This window comes from Panthera leo, chromosome D2, assembly GCF_018350215.1.
Source record: "Panthera leo isolate Ple1 chromosome D2, P.leo_Ple1_pat1.1, whole genome shotgun sequence".
In the NCBI taxonomy this organism is placed as follows: Eukaryota; Metazoa; Chordata; class Mammalia; order Carnivora; family Felidae; genus Panthera; species Panthera leo.
This window is the reverse complement of record NC_056689.1, coordinates 26,838,081-26,859,083: the sequence shown is the minus strand read 5'-3', so window position 1 is coordinate 26,859,083 and position 21,003 is coordinate 26,838,081. Positions and strand designations below refer to the sequence as shown.

At 34.4% G+C, this 21,003-nt stretch overlaps 1 protein-coding gene across 8 annotated transcripts in view; it reads left to right on the top strand.

The window, feature by feature from the left end:
- Positions 1-21,003, top strand: part of CTNNA3 (catenin alpha 3) — a 1,696,848-nt gene that overhangs the window by 1,536,734 nt on the left and 139,111 nt on the right. For all 8 annotated transcript variants that reach the window (XR_006194484.1, XR_006194482.1, XR_006194483.1 and 5 more), the window contains one exon: positions 2,655-2,836. Coding sequence is in view for 4 of the 8 variants with exons in the window: in XM_042908368.1 (XP_042764302.1) it covers positions 2,655-2,836 (182 nt within the window). In the remaining 4 variants the exon portion in view is untranslated. The remainder of the gene's footprint in view (positions 1-2,654; positions 2,837-21,003) is intronic.

Genomic DNA, 21,003 nt, shown 5'->3' with positions numbered 1-21,003 from the left:
TTTAACACTTCTTTTTATGAAAATGGAGAGAATGATAATGATCAGTAGTCAAGACGGAGAAAATTTATTTCAATTTTTGAGCTAGTTTAATGGGTTAGTATCTTATAATTTACTTAATGAGCTTTCATACTATTGATTTCAGACATAAGGGAGCTGTGTCTTCACTTACGTTCCTTGCTATATGCCAGCAGTAGTAAGGGTTGCTTTTATTTTAATAGGCCACATTTCCTGAGAAAAGAAACTACAAACTGTATTCAGAGTATAGCTCATCAGTTAAAAGCCTATTCCTACGAGTGTCAGGGTGGTTCAGTCGATTTAGCATCTGACTTCAGCTCAGGTCATGATCTCATGGTTCATGAGTTTGAGCCTCGCATTGTGCTCTCTGCTGTCAGCACAGAACCCTCTTCAGATCCTCTGTCCCCCTCTCTTTCTGCCTCTCCCTGCTCATTCTCTGTCTCTTTCTCTCTCTCTCTCTCTCTCTCAAAAATAAATAAACATTAAAATAAATTAAAAAGCCTATTCCTATGAGCTTAATTTAATTCTTCAAATAAAATAGTGCAAGTATGCAAATTTTAAGTGCTAGATATGTTAATATATTTTGATAATTTTCTTACTGAATAGGAGATAGCCATCATTTATTGAGCATTCAATTTGTGTCAAACATTATGCTAAGGAATATAGAGGAAGCTTCAAATTGGAAAGCCTCATTGTTTATTTTCATGACTAGGTTAGAACTGAAGAATGGATAATTAACACTGAGATTTCACAGACACCAAGTTATTTTAGACCCTAAGTTAGTCTGACACTAAATAGATAATAAATGATAGATACTTGATATTGGTTCTTTGGTTATTATTATTTTGTTGGATTTTCCATTGAACATTCTTATAACTCCTTCATTCATGTAATTTAAGCATTTTTGCTTTTATACACGATTGATTCAATAAAGTGCATTTCAACTATTTTGAGCCTAGTGTTCAGAATATTTTGATGCTTTTTGAGATGATTTCTTCTTATTTCCACATGTATAGGGGAAATATAGCATCTGGAAATATAGAGGTATTATAAATATCACATATTCTCTGATAATAATCTAATAAGTAAAATTTACTTAAATGATTTATCCTTTTTAAACTACCCTCTCTGAGATTCATGTACTCATTTTATTAGAATGTATATGGATTTTTTTTTTTGAGAGTATGAGTGACCAGACTGTCCTGTGAGATTTTATGGCTGTGATACTATTGAATAACTTTTACTTCAAGATTCTTTTTTATTTGACAGATGGTTATAGGTCCCAGATGCTAAGGCTGTGAATGTGGTGGTTTAGGGGTATAGATGGTATTCTACCCATCCTACATTTCAAATTGCAAGTGAAAATACAAGTTGCATATTGTACAAAATTTGACATATTCAAAGAATAGTACTATGCCAACACATCAACCCTGCTTTTCATGAGAGAAGAACACCTCAAAACTCAGGATGCTAATTAGTGAGGGCTGCCTTAGCATTTTTACTGCCCATAGCATTTTTACTCTTCCCTCAAAGTAGTTTTTATATACATGCACATTTGAATGTGTACATGATGACAAAATACACATATACATCCTTATAATTTTAAATATGTGTTTATCTAATACATATGATTTATATATGTATACTATTATTGTTTTCCAGTATATATTCAATGTTTGAATAAGGATCTATCTGAATGTATATACATACAAGGATAAATAGACATTATAATGTCAATAGACATTTCAAGATAATTTTGTTATACTTCCACCTTTTGAAGCATACTATTGGTAAAATTAGATAAAATATATGTCTGGGGCACCTGAGTGGCTCAGTCTGTTGAGCATCTGACTCTTGATCTTGGTTCAAGTCATAATCTCATGGTTCATCAGATGGAGCCCTGCATCAGTCTGTGTGCTGACAGCATGGAGCCTGCTTGGTATTCTCTCTTCCTCTCTCTCTGCCTTTCCCTTGCTTATGCTCTCTCTCTCTCTCTCTCTCTCTCTCTCTCTCATTCTCTCTCTCTCTCAAAATGAATAAATAAACTTTAAATAAATAAAGTATATGCTTTTCTAATATATGAGATGTATTATATTAAGTCTGAATTAATTTAAATTTGTATTGCATCAGAAATTTGAGAAATCTCAGGGTGCCTGGGTGGCTTAGTCAGTTAAGTGTCTGCCTTTGGCTCAGGTCATGATCTCAGGGTTCATGAGTTGGAGCCCTGCATTGGGCTCTGTCCTGACAGCTCAGAGCCTGGAGCCTGGTTCAGATTCTGTGCCTCCCTCTCTCTGCCCCTCCCCTGCTCATGCTCTGTATCTCAAAAATAAATAAGCATTAACATTTTTTTTAAAAAAGGAAATTTGAGAAATCTCACATTTATATTAAGGAGTAGATTTAAATATGTCAGACACCAAATTATACATTGTTATTCTCAGTTCTAGAGCAAAAATTCATAATTTAAGAAATTTTTCATATGAAAAATTATGCTGGAAAGTTTTGATTATATCACTTAAAAAAAACACAACATCTTTGTTTTTGAATGAATGAGTTTAAGAATATCCTATAATGACCACTTCTGCCTAAAATGCTCTTTGATATAATGGAATGCTTATAAATATAATTATCATGTGTTTTAGGCTAAGATGACTCAGTTGCCTGAGTCAGAAAAGGAAAAGATTGCTGAGCAAGTTGCTGATTTCAAGAAAGTAAAGAGTAAACTGGATGCTGAGATTGAAATATGGGATGATACAAGCAATGATATCATTGTTCTGGCTAAGAAGATGTGTATGATTATGATGGAGATGACAGACTTCACAAGGTAATTATGTAGAAAATGATGCACAACATTTACAATGGGTTAGAAACATTTGTCAAAGTACTGAAACCTGTTTTTCTGAGTGGCAGGTGCTTAAAACCAAGTGGTAGAAGAAACACAAATACTATAGTATTAGAAAGTTGTAGGTGTGTAGGTCTAGAAGTTTTGGTAAGTAAATATGGGAAAGTTAGTTTCTCATAAACTGCCAAAAAGTGAGTTTAGAAATCTGAAGAGATTTCTGATATCTTCTCCCCTTAGGAATCTTCTCTATGTATCATATTAGCATATTATTTTACAAAGAAATTGGTAAATCAAATTATGATCTCGGTTGGAGCTCTCTGAATGTTTGCTTTCCACAGCTTCATGATTTTAGTCGTAGTGATATATATGTCATCAAGATTTGTGATATCTTTTGCTACTGAGACATCAAACAAATATATTTTAAATCACAGTGACTTAATAATATACATGAAAGAATCATACATTGTGTGTGAATTCCAGAAGCAATAAAATGTTTATTATAGCTTGAAAATATTATTTTGTAGAACTATCCAAAAAGCAGTAAAATAAATAGCTCTTGCCCTACCAGTTACTTAAATATACAAAACTACAATTAAGCTAATTTAGTGTTGGTGTAATTATAAAAGCCACAGAAAGAATACTCTGAAACAGACCTGTTATACTCACTTATGTCACCATACATTATGCACAAAAATAAATTTTGGATAGAGTAATAAATGTAAAATTAAAATCATAACAAGTGGAAAAATGTACACAAATCTTTTATATTAAGATTGAGAAAGGTTTTCCAAGCATTGGAGAAAAAGGAAGAACTTATTTAATTGAACCACATTAAAAATTCTGTAGATCAGTAAAATGTCCCAAATAATATTGAAATATAAATGGATAATTGGGTAAACATTTCTAATAAAAAAACAAAAATATTATGTCATTTATATATAAATAATACTTAAGACATTATAAAGAATAAAGACCCAAATATCCTAGAAAATGAAAACAAGACATGAACAGGTAATTCAGTTTCTCCACATAAAAGATATTACCCATAAATATGTGAATTATATTCAACCTAAAATAGTTTAAAATAAGGTAAATTTTAAATTTATAAAATTGGACAAAACTTTTAAAATAGGCTTATTACAAGGAGGATATGGTGATGAAATCATATGTTGGTATAAGCCTTATAGTAATTTGGCAAAATGTATAAACTAAAAACTTTTGTAAACTTTGACATTATCTGTATCTATATCATCTATATCTATATCTATATCTATTTCTGTGTATTACATACACAGTTTCATAAAGAATGCCTTTTATTTATTTATTTTGGTTACATAGATAAAGGAAATGAAATAACTATCTTGAGGAAATTTCTGCATTCCCATGTTCATTGCAGCATAATTCACAATAGCCAAGATATGGAAACAACGTTGGTGTCCTTCAAAAGATGAATTAATAAAGAAAATGTGGTATCTATGTTGATAGCTGGGTAGATAGATAGGAAGATAGACAGATTTATATATGATGGAATATTTTTCGGCCATAAGAAAGACTAATACTGGATGGTATCACTTGTATGTGGAATCTTAGAAAAAAATCAAACTCATAGAAACAAATGAATGGTGGGCAGTGAGGGGTAGAGGAAATGGGGAGATGTTAGTCAAAGAGCACACACTTTCAGTTGTAAGATGAATAAACTCTAGGAGTATCTAATATACAGTATGGTGACTATTGTTAATAATATTGTATTATATACTTGAAATTGGCTGAGAGTAGATCTCATGCACACACAGAAAAGATAACTATGTGAATTGATGGATGTATATATTTTCATATGCATATATATGTATATGAAAAAAAGAGAGAGGTATATATATATATGTGTATATATATATATATATATATATATATATATATACTCTAATTATTTACACTGCAGAATGAAAACACTTCTCATTGCCCTATTTATCAAACTGAGATTAAACATTGCTTTAGTTTATATTTCTGTCCATAATGTGCTGTTTTCCATATAAATCTATGGACACTTTAAACCATGTCTAAACTCTAATTCAACTTTTTACAGGAAATGTTTCCTTCATGTATGTTTCCTACATAGGTTAATTATATCAGTGATATAATAATTAAAATGCTATTTATTAATCCTTATTTTCAGAACCAGCCTATAACATAAGCATGGGGGATTTAATTATTGAGAATAATATAAATATTACCTATCTTAACAAAAAAGAAGATGTAGTGGAGAGAAGTTGCAGTATGAATAAGATATGGAGAGAGCATTAAAAGGCAGAAGAGTGAAAGTGGGTATCTTTTCATCATACATAGATGGAAGCAAAGATATAACTAACACATAAAATAAAAAAAAATTTTATGAATAAAATGACATCATCAAGTATTGTAAATATAAACAATGAAGATATATAAATTCATCAAACTAAGGAAAGGAGGGGGAGAAAAAAAGATGAAGTCTTATAAGTGACCTAAATTCTCATTTTTAGGAAAAGTCAATAAATTATATCTTAGAGAAGAAAGTATATTGTTTAGAGGTAGGGAGATCATCACAAGAAATGAAATCATACAAGGTTAAAAATACCTGCTTTCCCTTTGTAGAGGTAAGGATTGCTTTTCATAAATTGTTATTATTTAGTTGGTTTCAACTTGCTTCTCTCTCTCTCTCTCTCTCTCTCTCTATATATATATATATATATATGTAGATATAGATCTATAGATCTATATATCCATCCATCAATTCACATAGTTATCTTTTTTGCGTGTGCATGAGGATGCTTAAGATCCACTCTCAGCCAAAACACAGCAGCAATTGCACACAGATACATACACAAGATATTTCCTGAAGCTCCAGGCCCTGTATAGTGTATAACCTCTTCTTAATAAAGTCATTACTCTCAGGATCAGGAAACATACCAAGTTTTCCTGCCACTCAGAAAAAGACAGAGACCTAGACAAATGCCAAGACAGAGGAATTCATCCCAAAAGAAAGAGCAATAAAAGGTTATGGCCAGGGATCTAATGGAAACAGATATAAGCAATATACCAGATCCAGAATTTAAAATAAGATTAATAAGGATACTAGTTGCACTTTAGAAAAGCATAGAAGACACCAGGGAGTTCCTTACTACAGAGATAAAGGGCTTAACTAGTCAGGCCAAAATAAAAAATGCTATAACCAAGATGTGAAACTGATTGAATGTAATGAGACAAGGATGGAAAAGGCAGAGGAACAAACAAGTGATATAAAAAATAAAATTATAGAAAATGATGAAGCTTAAAACTAGAGGGAAGGAAAAGTATTGGACATGAATGTAGACCTAGAGACCTCAGCAACTTCATTAAGCATAGTATTATTCACACCATAGGAATCCCAGAAGAAGAGAGGGAAAAGGGGGCATAAGGTTTATTTGAGCAAATTATAGCTGAAAACTTCCCTAATCTGGGGAAGGAAACAGACATCTAAATCCAGGAGGTGCAGAGAACTCCCATCAAAATTTAAAAAAGCAAGCCAACACCAACACATATCATAGTAAAATTTGCAAAATACAGATATAAGTAAGCAGCAAGGGAAAAGAACTTCCTAACTAACAAGGGAAGACAGCTCAGGTTAAAGCAGACCTTTCCATAGAAAATTGGCAGGGGAGAAGGGAGTGGCATGATATATTCAATGTGCTGTATAGGAAAAATATTCACCCAAGAAAACTCTATCCAGCAAGTCTGTCATTCAGAATAGAAGGAGAAATAGAGTTTCCCAGCCAAACAAAAATTAAAGAAGTTTGTGACCTTTAAACCAGCTGTGCAATAAATATTAAAGGGGACTATTTAGTGACAGAGAATGACCAAAAGCAACAAAGACTAGAAAGGAGCAGAGAAAATCTCCATAAACACTGTCTTTACAGGTAATACAATAGCACTAAATTCATATCTATCAATAATCACTCTGAATGTAAACTGACTAAATGCTCCAATCAGGAGACATAGGGGAGCACCTGGGTGGCTCAGTTGGTTAAGTGTCTGACTTCAGCTCAGGTCATGATCTCACAGTTTGTGAGTTTGAGACCTGTGTCAGGCTCTGTGCTGAAAGCCTGGAGCCTTGAGTCTGCTTCAGGTTCTGTGTGTCTGTTTCTCTCAAAAATAAATAGACATTAAAAAAGAGAGAGAGACATAGGGTATTGGAATGGATTAAACACAAGATTCATCTATATGCTGCCTTTAAGAGATTCATTTGAGACCTAAAGTCACCTGCAGATTGAAAGTGACGGGATGGAGAATGATTTATCATGCTAATGGACATCAAAAGAAAGCTGGAGTAGCCATACTTATATCAGAAAAACTGAATTTTATACCAATGGCTGTAACAAGAGATGAAGAAGTTCACTATATCATAATAAGGGGGTCTGTCCAACAAGAAGATCTAACAATTGTAAATATTTATACACCCAACTTGAGAGAACCTAAATATATAAAAATTTAATAAAAAACATAAAGAAACTCATTGATCATAGTACAATAATAGGTACTTTAACACCCCACTTACAACAATGGACAGATCATCTTAGCAGAAAATCAACAAGGAAACAATGGCTTTGAATGACACACTGGACCAGGTGGTTTCAACACATATATTAGAACATTTAATCCTAACCCATAACAATACACATTCTTTTGGAGTGCACATGGGACATTCTCCAGGATAGACCACATATAAGGTCAAAAATCAGTCTTTGACAAATACAAAATGATTAAGGTCATACCACACATATTTTCTGACCACAACACTATGAAATTTGAAATCAACCACAAGAAAAAATTGGGAAAGACCACAAGCATATGGAGGTTAAAGAACATACAACTAAATAATGAATGGGCCAACCAGAAAATTAAAGAAGTAAAAAAAAAAAAAAAATACATGGAAAAGTGACAATGAATTCAAAACAGTTCAAAACTTTTGGGATGCAGTAAAAGCTGTCATAATAGGGAACTATAAAGCAATATAGGTCTATCTCAAGAAGCAAGAAAAAAAATCTCAAAACACAACCTAACCTTACACCTAAAGGAGCTCAAAAAAGAACAAGATGTGAAGGCTAAAACCAGTAGAAGAAGGGAAATTATAAGAAAGATTAGAGAAGAAATGAATGATATAGGGAAAAAAAAGTAAAACAGAGTAATGAAACCAGGAACTGGTTCTTTGAAAGAATTGATAAAATTGATAACCCCCAGCCCAACTTATAAAAAAGAAAATAAAAAGGACCCAAATATATAAAACCTGAAATGAGAGAGGGGAGATCACAACCAACACCACAGAAATACAAACAATTATAAGAGAATATTATGAAAACTAAACATCAACAAATTGGGCAATCTGGAAGAAATGGATAAATTCCTAGAAATATCTAAACTATCAAGATGAAACAGGAAGCAATAGAACATTTGAACAAACTGATAACCAGCAAAGAATTGAATCAGTTATCAAAAATCTCCCAACAAACAGAAGTCCACGGCCAGATGTCTTCCTGGGGGAATTCTACCAAACTTTTTAAGAAGAATTAATACCTATTCTTTTTTTTTAAGTTTATTTATTTTGAGAGAAAGAGAAAGAGGGCAAGCAGTGGAGGGGCAGAGAGAGAGGGAGAGAGAATTCTTAACAGGCTCTGCATGTCAGCACAGAGCTGCACATGGGGTTCAAACTCAAGAATTGTGAGACCATGACCTTATCTGAAATGAAGAGTCAGATACTTAACCAACTGTGCCACCCAGTCACCCCAGTATCTATTCTTTTGAAACTGTTCCAAAAAATATAAATGAAAGGAAAACTTCAAACTCGTTCTATGAGGCCCGCATTACCTTGATTCCAAAACCAAAGACTCCACTAAAAATAAGAATTACAGGCCAGTATCCCTGATGATCATGGATGCAAAAATTCTCAACAAAATAATAGCAAACAAATCCAACAGTACATTAAAAGAGTCTTTCACCAAGATCAAGTATGATTTATTCCTGGGTTGCAAGGATGGTTCAATATTTGCAAATAAATCAACAGGATACACCACATTAATAAAAGAAAGGATAAGAACCATATGATCTTATCAATAGAGGAAGAAAAGCATTTGATAAAATATAGCATCCATTCTAGATAAAAACTCTCAACAAAGTAAGGACAGTGGGAACATACCTCTACATCATAAAGACCATATATGAAATACCTACAACTAATATAATGCTTGATGGAGAAAAAAAGAGAGTTTTTCCTTTATGGTCAGGAACAAGACAGGGATATCACTCTCACCGTTGTTATTTAACATAGTACTGGAAGTCCTAACCTCAGCAATCAAACAGCAACAAGAAAAAAATCGAAAGGAATCCAAATTGTCAAGGAAGCAGTCAAACATTCACTATTTGTGGACAACATTATATTCCATGTAGAAAACTTGAAAGACTCCACCAAAAAATTGCTAGAACTCATTCAAAAATTCAGTAATGTTGTAGGATACAAAATCAATGTAGAGAAATCTGTTGCATTTCTATACTCCAATAATGAAGCAGCAGCAAGAGAAATCAAGGAATTGATCCCATTTGCAATTGCACCAAAAACCATTAGATACCTAGGAATAAACCTAACCAAAGAGGTAAAATATCTGTACTCTGAAAACTAGAGGAACACTTATGAAAGAAGTTAAAGATGACACAAAGAAATGGAAAAAAATTGCATGCTGATGGATTAGAAGAACAAATATTATTAAAATGTTTATACCGCCCAAAGTAATCTACACATTTGATATGATCTCTATCAAAATACCACCAACAGTTTTCATAGAGACAGAACAAACAATCCTAAAATTTGTATGGAACAACAAAAGACCCTGAATAGCTAAAGCAATCTTGACAAAGATAAACAAAGCTAGAGGCATTACAATGCCAGATTTCAAGCTATATTACAAAGCTGTATTCATCAAAACAGTGGGGCACTGGCACAGAAACAGACACATAGATCAATGGAACAGAATAGGAAACCCAGAAATGGACCCCCAACTATATGGTCAACTAATCATCAGCAAAGGAGGAAAAAATAACCAATGGAAAAAATTCTTTTCAATGAATGGTGTTGGAAAAACTGGGATGCACCATGCAAAAGAATGAAACTGGACCACTTTCCTATACCACACACAAAAATAAATTTAAAAAATTAATGAAAGACCTAAATTTTAGACAGGGAACTATGAAAATCCTAGAGGAGAACACAGGCAGCAACATCTCTGACCTGGGTCAGAGCAACTTTTTATTCTACATATCCCCTGAGGCAAAGGAAACAAAAGCAAAAATGAACTATTGGGACATCACCAAGATGAAAAGCTTCTACATAGTGAAGGAAAACAGTCAACAAAACTAAAAGGCAACTGAAGGAATGGGAGAAGATATTTGCAAATGACATATCTGATAAAAGGTAAGTATCCAAAATCTATGAAGAAGGTATCAAACTCAACATCTAAAACACAAATAATCCAGTTAAGAAATGGATGGGCGCACCTGGGTGGCTGTTGGTTAAGCCTCTGACTGTTGATTTTGACTCAGGTCATGATCTCATGGTTTGTGAGATTAAGTCCTACGTTGGCTTCTGCACTGACAGGGAGAAAGCCTGCTTGGGATTCTTTCTCTGCCCCTGCCTGCTCATGTGCATGTGCCATCTTTCTCTCAGAATAAATAAATAGACTTAAAACACAAAGAAATAGGCAGAAGATAGGAATAGACATTTTTCCATTGGAGATATGCAGATAGCCAACAGACACACGGAAGATGCTTAACATCACTCATCATCAGAGAAATACAAATCAAACACATGATGACATACCATCTCACACCTGTGGGAATGACTAAAATTAACAATGCAGGAAACAACAGATTTTGGGGAGGATGCAGAGAAAGGGGAACACTCTTACACTGTTGGTGGGAATGGAAACTGCTGCAGCCACTCTGGAAAACAGTATGAAGTTTCCTTAGAAAGTTAAAAATAGAACTACCCTACAACCCAGCAACTTCACTACAGGTATATACCCAAAGGAGACAAGTATACTGATTCTAATGGGCACATGCGTCCTAATATTTATAGCAGCATTATCAACAATAGCCAAATTATGGAAAGAACTGAAATGCACATTGACTGATGAGTAGATAAACAAGATGTGGTATATATGTACAACGGAATATTACTCAAACACAAAAAAGAATAAAATCTTGCCATTTGCAAAGATGTGGATACAGTTAGAATATATTACACAAAGTGAAATAAGTCAGAGAAAGACAAACCATATGATTTCACTCATATGTGGAATTTAAGAAACAAAAGAGATGAAAATAGGGGAAAGGAAAAAAAAAGTGATGGAAGTGGGGAGGCTGGATGGCTCTGTCAGTTAAGTTTCGGACCTTTGATTTTGGCTTAGGTCTTGATCTCATGGTTTGTGAGATTGAGCCCTCTGTTGGGGGTCTGTGCTGAAAGCATGACACCTACTTGGGATTCTCTCTCCCTCCCTCTCTGCCCTCCCCCACCTCAAAATACATAAACTGAGAAAAGAGAGTCAAAACATAAGAAAAACTCTTAACAATTGAGAACAAACTAAGGGTTGTTGGAGGGGAGGTGGGCAGGGGATGGGCTGAATGAGTGATAGATATTAAGGAGGGTACTATTGTGATGAGCACTGGGTATTATATGTAAGTGATGAATCACTAAATTCTACTCCTGAAACTAATACAACACTATATGGTAAGTACTTATATTTTAAATAAAAACTTGAAACATGAAAAAAAAAATAAATGAAATAACTGGCTGTGCTCAGGCTGGGAAAGAAAGGCAATGAGGCTGGGATGTAGAACAAAAAGTGGAAAGGTAAAGATATGTCACCAACCAAGTGGTGAGGATACAGACTTCAGGGCAGTTTTTCCTGCTCTTCATCTGTCTCACGCCCAAATGAATGCATGTTTTATTGTTACATACTTTGAATCAAGTTGGAAAAGAATGCTGAAATATGTTTTTGGAAAGGATGCTCAGTGATTTTAAGGGTTTTGTAATCTGTGGCTAGGGTGCTAGAAGAGGATTCACAACTCCAAGGAGTGATAATTCATTGGAAAATAGACACATTTCTTGTTTCACGAAAGTTAAACAGCCCAACTTTCTCACAATCTATAGGTGTCACCATAGGATGCCAAAGGCATCCACAGAACAGGAATACTATGTGTTCAAATTGCGGGAAAAGGAAGAGTAGCAAAATTGAATGTTGAACCTTGATCATCTGTTGCCCTTGAACTCAATCTGGATTCAGTTTCATTTTAGTTCATATAAACTGTGATAAATCTCCAATTGTTTTAAAGTGGATAAAACCTTGCTTTTTACTCCTTTTCACTCCCAGTTCTGTTTTAAGGGGGTTTTTGTTTTTGGTTTTGTTTTTTTTTCCAGACACTGCAATGTTTTTCTGAGCCGTAAATTTAGCAGTTTTATAGATAGGCTATTCCTTAGTTCTACCCACATTACACTTCTTTCACTACAGTTGTTTTAGCTTGTTTATAATGGGACCCAGGAGAACAGGGGTCATAGCTGGCAGTGCAGTATTTATCAACAAGTAGTCGATTTTTGGGAGTACAGTACACTCTTTGTCCCACACATAGAATGTAAGTGGTTATATATTTTTTAAATAATAAAAAGAAAAAAAATATACATTATCTTTTCTAGAGCATCACTGAGTATTCTAATTTCTTTCAATTACTATTTTATTATCAATAAGAAGCAATTATTAGGCTTTGATGAATGCTTACTGTGTACACTATGAAAAATATATGTTTTCTCATTCATATCTCAGCATAGTTTGATTATTATATTTCCCATTTCATTATTAAAGAAACTGTGATTCATAGAGATCCTTTCAGTTGCTCAAGGATACACAAATGAAATTGAATTTGAATCAAAGTTGGTCGAACTTCAGAATCTGGATATCTATTCATCGTATTGCAAGTCTTTATCCGTGGGTGAAACACAGAACGAGACCCAGTCTTTTCCCCAAGGGGAAAACAAAGAGACACGTTGGAAATAATAACAATTATCTAATGCATTGTATTCGTTTAGCTGTAAACCATTAGGATTTCAGAAGAGGGGGGTTATCATTGGGGAATAGAGTAAGCAGAGAACAAAAGTATGAACAAGTAAAGTTTGTATTAGAATTTGGATGAAAGATGGGGATTAGATTGTGGAAGGAGATGACATAAGAGAGAAAATCCACAAAGGTGGAGGCTAGAGGATGGGAATGAGGCAGATCCATTTGGGGGGGTCTCTAAGAAAACTATATAAATACAACATGAAGTTAAGATGGGTACGAAGACAGTGATAGATTACAAAAAGGCCTTAAAAATAGATAGGAGTTTTTGTTGTGGTATTTTTTTAAGAAGTAGGAAATGGGGAACTTTTTAAGAATTGTGATCATGGCGGTGGCATGATAGAAGGAAAAGAAATCTAAGAATTACATTCAGGAAGAACGACAGCACTTTTAGACGGTACTAGCAGAGACTCGACCCACGGGGGTCTAGCCACAGTTGGGAGACCCATATAATTAGTCAGGCTTTGGAAATTGTGGTAGAGGCTAACAGAAACTTGGTCAAGTCCTAGAAAGTACTATACCAGGAGCTGGAAAAATTAGTTCCATAAAACCTGAGGTAGCCACCTCTGAGCTTGGCATAAGCCCTTTGGCACACTAACCATTTAGTGTTTCTTCCAGCCTTAACTGGAGACATGGAGATTTTATTCTGGTTGTTTGTGAACAACTACCAATGGAGTGAAGCATCCCTGTCACTACTACTGTGATACATTCATTCCAGGGCAGAAAAGTCAGGCTTTAGTTTTTTAAACATGATTTTTCCTTGATGAAGGATCATCTGCATAGTTACACAATGTATGTTACATTATTATGCGGAGCCTATGGCGTTTTCTAAAACTCAGCATCCCTTTTCTTCAGAATCTGGTGCTTTTTACAATCAGACTTAAGTACTTTAGACTTGCTAGAGGAAAATAAGCCTTTCCCCTTGTACTGATTAGTTTCCCAGGGAAGCATCTTCCAAATTCCTGCCTGGAAGGTAAGGGCTCTGGAAGCAGAGGTGCAGAGAGTGGAATGACTGATAGTCTTTCCATTTACTACTGAGTATTCACACATTCACTCAATACCCCTGTCATCAGTAACAGGGTCTCTACCTTTTAAGTAAGTCTAAAGGCTTCCAATGAAAGATTTTATTTCTTTTCTGGAGAATAATCTTTAGACTTTCTGGAGGTAAAGGAGAAGCCGATGTTCAATGGTGGGGAATAGTTGAGAGGACTGAACCACTTTTTTCAGCTCTCCTCTTCACCTCAAATTCCAGTCGTACGTGAATCTTTATGTTTAAATCAGTTTAATCCTTCGTTTTCTCACTGCCAGTTTGGACTCTGGCTTTCTCAGGTTGACCAGATTATGTCCCACTTGGCATCTGCTTTCTAGCGTCCTAATAGTTCTTACTGTTGTCTCTTGTCCCATTATGTTCTTTCCATTCTAGAACATTTAGGTCTTTAAAAGAAAAAATGCATCTGTAGTTTTAGTGGGATTTGGAAAAGGAGAAAAATTATATACATGTGACAAGCTGTCATCTTAAGCCAGAAGCCGCAGGAGGATTTATTAGGGTTGTGAAAGTTTTCTTTTTATGATATTTAGAGTTTAGATTATTTACTAATGTTTTCTTCATAAATTGTTCCCCCTTTTCCTTGTGTTACATCAGGTAAATTATGTCCAGGCAGTATCTGGACTGAACCTAAACAGTTCCCACATTTCATAGTTTATATAACACTTTAGAACATCTTATTCTTTTCCTCATCTGAACAGGAGACAAGCTCTAGGTAAAACTTTCTAGATATTTAATTGTATCTTGTATGATCACTTAGGATGTGGGTTTTTTTTTAATGTTTATTTTTTATTTTTGAGAGAAAGAGAGACAGCGTGAGTGGGGAGGGGCAGAGACACAGGGAGACACAGAATCCAAAGCAGGCTCCAGGCTCTGAGCTGTCAGCACAGAGCTGGACATGGGGCTCAAATTCATGAACTGCAAGATTATGACAGCAGAAGATGGACGCTTGACCGACTAAGCCACCCAGGTGCCCCTCTTAGGATGTATTTTTTAATTGTTGCTGGAAAATTTGTGAGGAAAAAGATAAAAAATATAGCCCCTCCTTAAACAAGAAACAAAACCCATCATACTCATCTTTGTCAAATATGATTTCTAAGGGTATATCAGTTTTAATGTCAGAATTAATAAAGTTTAAAAAATTGAAAATACTTAGATAAACGTAATACTGCTTTAAGCAGTATTATTTTAAAAAAAGTTAATGTTTATTTTTGAGAGAGAGAGAGAGAGAGAGACAGAGTGTGAATGGGGGAGGAACAGTGAGAGAGGGAGACACAGAATCTGAAACAGGCTGCAGGCTCTTGTCAGCACAGAGCCCTATGAGGGGCTCAAACCCATGAACCGCAAGATCATGACCTGAGCCAAAGTTGAACACTCAACTGATTGAGCCACCTAGGAGCCCCTCACTATTTTTTTTAAAACTATTTTTTCAAAATATATACCAGGAGATATACCTATCCTCATCAAATTATATATTTTAAGACACAATGTGATGTCAATTTTTATTTTAAAAAATGATGTATTATTTTGACAAAATCTGTAGGCTTCTGTAGAATTTCTTTTGGTTCATTTTCTAATGATTTACTGAATACCAGGCATTTTCCTTGGTATTATTAAAGATATACCAATTCCTCCAGGCAGCATAAAATACAATGGACAAAGAGGCGAGGAGAATACAAAGATGGGCAGCAAAGCAGAGAGGTGAAAGGAAAAGGCCTAATGGTATGATAACAGATAGAAGTAGACATGATGCCGGCAGAAATTTAGCTTGAGAAACTACATAATCTTGACAGGAGTTGGGATCGAAATAGAGAAAGTAAAGGTTTGAAAGTTCTTCTCACTGAGGCTATTTATGCCCAAGCACATGAGAGATGATCACAGATGTTGAATGAAGATCTCTACTGAGCTGTTGACCACACAACAGAAAGATGAGAAGACCTTTCATTATCAGATTGTCTGCATTTTTAGTTGCATTCTAATGGCCCAATTATGTGTTTATGAGAATGACGTCCTAAAGAAAACTTTGGAGGAGAGAAAAGAATGCAGGAAATGTGTTTATTTACATGTCAAGTCATGTATGCTGATTTCCTATATCAAACTGAAGCTATTTTTTTCTTGATACTTCCTTCTGAAATTTTGAAGATTGCTATTTATCAATAAGAAAAAAAGAACTGCTTATAAACAGTAACATCACATTTTGATGATTTCTAAATCTAGATAACCTAGTTAATACATACCACTTTTCTGGTATTGGACCAGTCTTCCTGGGCTAAATTTGGATAATCATACGGTTATTCAAATGCCTCTGAAATATTGCAACTGAACATTTTCAATTAGTGTTATAAGCCCAACTACATGTATGATAAACATGGAAAAAATACAACTTTTTATTTCATTTTCATTAGTTACCCAACGTGAATGGTGCATGCTGCACTTTCTAAAAGGGTTGGAACTGGCTTATCTTGTATACATAATAATGCAACTGGCAATTCTCCTGGTTTTCTGTTTGTATAATATTCTTAAGATGTTTTCAGAGTTGTGACCTGATCCACTAGCTAAGCCTACCTTTCTACAAATGGGCCAAATTTCTTAAGGCATTTTGTTCTTCTATTTTAAGCATGGCCTATGGCAGTCAAGCATTAACCTAAAACACACAGGAGTGTGTAGATGTAAAGGACGTGGGCCACTGAGCTCCCAGCTTTCCTTTTGTCCAGGATATCCTAAGTAATGACTGGGCAATCAGGGATGTACTTTGAAACCCATTCATCTGAAGGGAAAGGGAAAGAGTACTCAGAAATACTCATGTGGAAATAATGTTGCATTTATCTGTAGAAGAGGAGTCTTTGGATGTTGCAGCTGTAGAGTGATGGCAGATGAAGCACGAGATTTGGAGATGAGGGTACATTTGTTCTTCACCCTTCACATACTTCCCCCTGAATACAGCCTTATATTTAAGAAAACTTTTTGCCTCACCTTCTTTTTCTTTAAGATACGCTTCTGAGAGATGGAATTGAAAATGAGCAGAGGAACGGGTGGAAACTCACCTTGCCACTTATTCAGCCAGGGCTTCAGAATTAAAGCTTTTCTAGAAGCGTAGATAAAATGTATAAAAACTCAGGTGTTCTGCGAAGCCTGCGTGACTCAGTCAGTTAAACAAGTGACTGGATTTCAGCTCAGGTCATGAACTCACCGTTCGTGAATTCCAGCCCCGCATGGGGCTCTGTGCTGACAGTGTGTCTGTGCTGACAGTGTGGAATCTGCTTGGGATTCTCTCTCTCTCTCTCTCTCTCTCTCTCTCTCTCTCTCTCTCTCTCGGTCTCACTGCCCCTCCCCCACTCAGTCTCTTTGTCCAAGTCAATAAATAAACTTTTAAAAAGTAAAATTAAAAAAAGAGATTTAAAAAAAGATGTGTTCTATGTGTCACATCTTTTTATTTGTTAAATATGGAATGTCTTTGCACATGGTTTATTTTGCTTTCTGAGGTAAAACGTTTATGTTCTAATATAATGTGTTCACAACAATAGCAATTTAAATGTTTTACCACACAACAAAAGGAATAAGAAATAAGAAATACTAGTAAATTTTACATTTTCTCCTTTTAAAAACAGTATTCCAGCTTATGATTTAAACTATAAAGGCAGACAAATTTAATTTTTGCTTTATTTGATAGGGCTACTGAAGTTTCTTTCTCATATGTATTAAATATACACATAAATATCTAACAAATGATTGAAAATATAAAGTATGCACGTCATTTAAGATTATGAAAAACATTTCTGGCTTTCCAAATAATAACTTGAAGAACGCATTCATTTTATATTTGAAATAAATAATCATATCATGGAAGAAAAGTTATTTTTCTATATTCCATGGCTTACTTTTTTTTCTTGTTGGGCATCATGTTAGAGCACTTATACGGTATTATCATTGTCCTTTCCATGAATATTCTCCCTGTAAAAATTAGTGAAAATTTGTGTAGTCTTAGTGTAAAATTTTGTGAAGTCTTAAATCACTGGAATCATTATTCAGTAGTGCCAAAGAGAAATGCTTTAACATAAATAAGAATGATTCTATATGCCAGTTATACTTACATGATAAAAAATTTACATATATTTTGACATAATAAGTAATGGGCAAGAATTCAGCTTATGTAACATCTTAGTAATTGTTTATTAAAATTAACTGAGAGTGAGGACACAGATACTCTTACCTGAAATTTGGCATCTCAATGTCTGGCTGTAGTGAATTTATGAGGCAGCTATATCCATTTCCAAGTAGCAAAACAGTTCTGAATTGTGTGACTCTGCAGAGATTCAGGTGGACAGAATTAAATTATGCATCATCTTAGAGAACAGGTGATTAAAGTATTAGAAACGTGGGAGCAAGCAAAGACCACCCAAATGAGAATGTACAAGACAATTGATTCAGAGCTTGCTGTAGCAAAGGAGTCAGCTGCCGTCACTTGCTTTTGGCAGGGACTCAAAGGCAGACAGGGAAGACAGAAAGCTTTAAAAGGGGAAAAAAATAAAAAAGAAAGACTTCAGGTATCTGTGATTGGAAATTGTTGACACAAGGAAGATGCAGGTGAGCTGACCAGAAGCAGGGCATCATATGCGATTGGTTTGGGGAGCATATTTTGCTCTCTCTGATTGTCACTGAATTTAAAGTGAGGCATATAGGTAGGGCAGCTATCATTGTCAAAGTCTTGACCATTCCTGTCCAGTTGCTAGAGAGCCTGTGGTTTGGTCTCCTGACCTAGTTGCTGCAGTTTGCAGGTCAAATCTCTATTGTCATATTTAGTCTGGCCATTGTCCATTTGTATAGCAGGATCGCAGAAATTTAACTGATAATAATTTCTTTGGGATAGTGACATATGGATACTTGTATAAGAATATTGAATTAATTTTATATTTTAAAATATTTATTTTTATAGGAAAAAAATCTGCAATAATCTTTATCCTAAACCAATGGTCCAATGAGTTTAAAAGTAACTGGTTTAAAAAAAAGTAAACTGGTAAAGCATTCCAACAGAATGTCCAATAAAATATTCCAATAGAGGCTGTGAATATAACTAATTTTATCAGTCTTATTCCTGCTGTGTTTCAAGAACTCTTTATTAGTGCAGCTTGAAGTTTATTTGCTCTTTTACAATACTTTGATGAATATATCCTATAAATAGGATTCCCCCCACACACATTGGATATCTTAAATTCTTACTTCTATTTCTAATTTCCTCATTTCTAAAACTTTTAATGCCTTATTCTCAACGTTGTCATGTTCTCTTGTCTCAGATCCTTCCACTTTCCCCCAAGTGGTTGTCATTTTACTTTTCTTTTCTTAGATAGCTTAGACCAGTTGTCCTATTCTGTAACCACTCTCTCATGAAAATTTTGATCTCTCCCTTCATGACTACATGACACCAACCATTGTCTCCTGTCCTTTATCGGGCTTTCAGACTGGGAATCTCATCCTTTATTTTCTTATGATCAGGTGTGTTTAGGTATCATCAATGATGTTATACAGGGAGGGAGCCTCAGAGAGATACTAAATTCTTGTTACTCTGGTATGTAGTTGTTCAGGTCATTTTTAATTTGGGGTGAGAGGGATCCTCCCTTTAGTTAAATTCGCTTACCTTCTCTAAGTTTTGGGGTTATGTTGATCACTCCACCATAGTTGATATTTGCCTCTACTGGTTCTATCCCTCACTTGGACTACCTTGAAAGTAATCTTTGATATTTACATTTTGTGACCATATTCTATAATTGTGAGTGGGAGTTGATCTCAGTGCCTGTACCTTTTCTGTCAGTCTCATTGACTAGGTCATTTCTGCTTTGTCTTTCCAAAAAGGGCACTGATCATTCATGTGCAATTATATAAATATTTATTACCAATACCATTGTAATTACCATGATAGTTAAAATGTGAGGCTGTCTTCTTTTGCTCATATAATGGCAGAGCAGCTCTTTAATTTTACTTTCTTCATGGAAACTTACTCAGGGTCTTCAAATTTTTATATTTATTTTGTTAGATTATTTTTTATCATAAATAGGATGTATATCAAAATTTGAATTCATGGAACTATTTTGGATTCCAATATTTTTTGTATGTATATAATAACCAATGAAAAACAGAAGAGAGAAGTAAAAGAAGGAGCCATCACAATTCCATTACTGTAAAGGCCAAATTGTCCAGAGTTTTAAATTAGATATTTTTGGAAATTAAATGTTTTCAAAGGGAGAGATGAACTTGAAGTTTTCCTTAGGAAAATATCCTGAACCTCCCCAAATTCCATCATTATCTTCAAAGAATATTTCCCTATGTTCTACAGGGAAAAGCTAAATCTTCAGGGAAAGCTTCTTTCAAATTTCTGATCTGATGGCATTGATAATATGCAAGAAAAATAGAAATGAAAGCAAATTATTTGTAGGAGTAAAAATATTAAATATATTACTTTACCCTTTGAACATTAAAAGATGTTTTAGCTTATCATAATTTACTCACATATATAGGGAACTTATTCAAACTTGTTTTAAGAATAATTTATTGTAACTATTTGGGAACTGTAAATGTTTTTAAAGTTCATTAACATATCATTACTTTGGAAAAAGAAGCTGAATTAATTCATGTAAGATATTTCATGGAAATTTTTAGTTTTCAGTTTAAACAAATACTAAAGCTACCTGGGATTATTTTTCATGTAAATAGTTTAAAGGCAAAACAAAATACAGTGATATGAAGGCCAAGGAGATATTAAGAGGAGTCAAAGATTCATGGAAATATTTGTTCTTTCACATATTCATTTATTTATGCATGTATTCAAAAATATTTAGTGAGCACCTATCAAACACCGGATTCTGTTCTTCAAATGAAAAACAAATTCTAGGGGCGCCTGGGTGGCTCAGTCGGTTCAGCATCTGACTCTTGATCTCAGCTCAGGT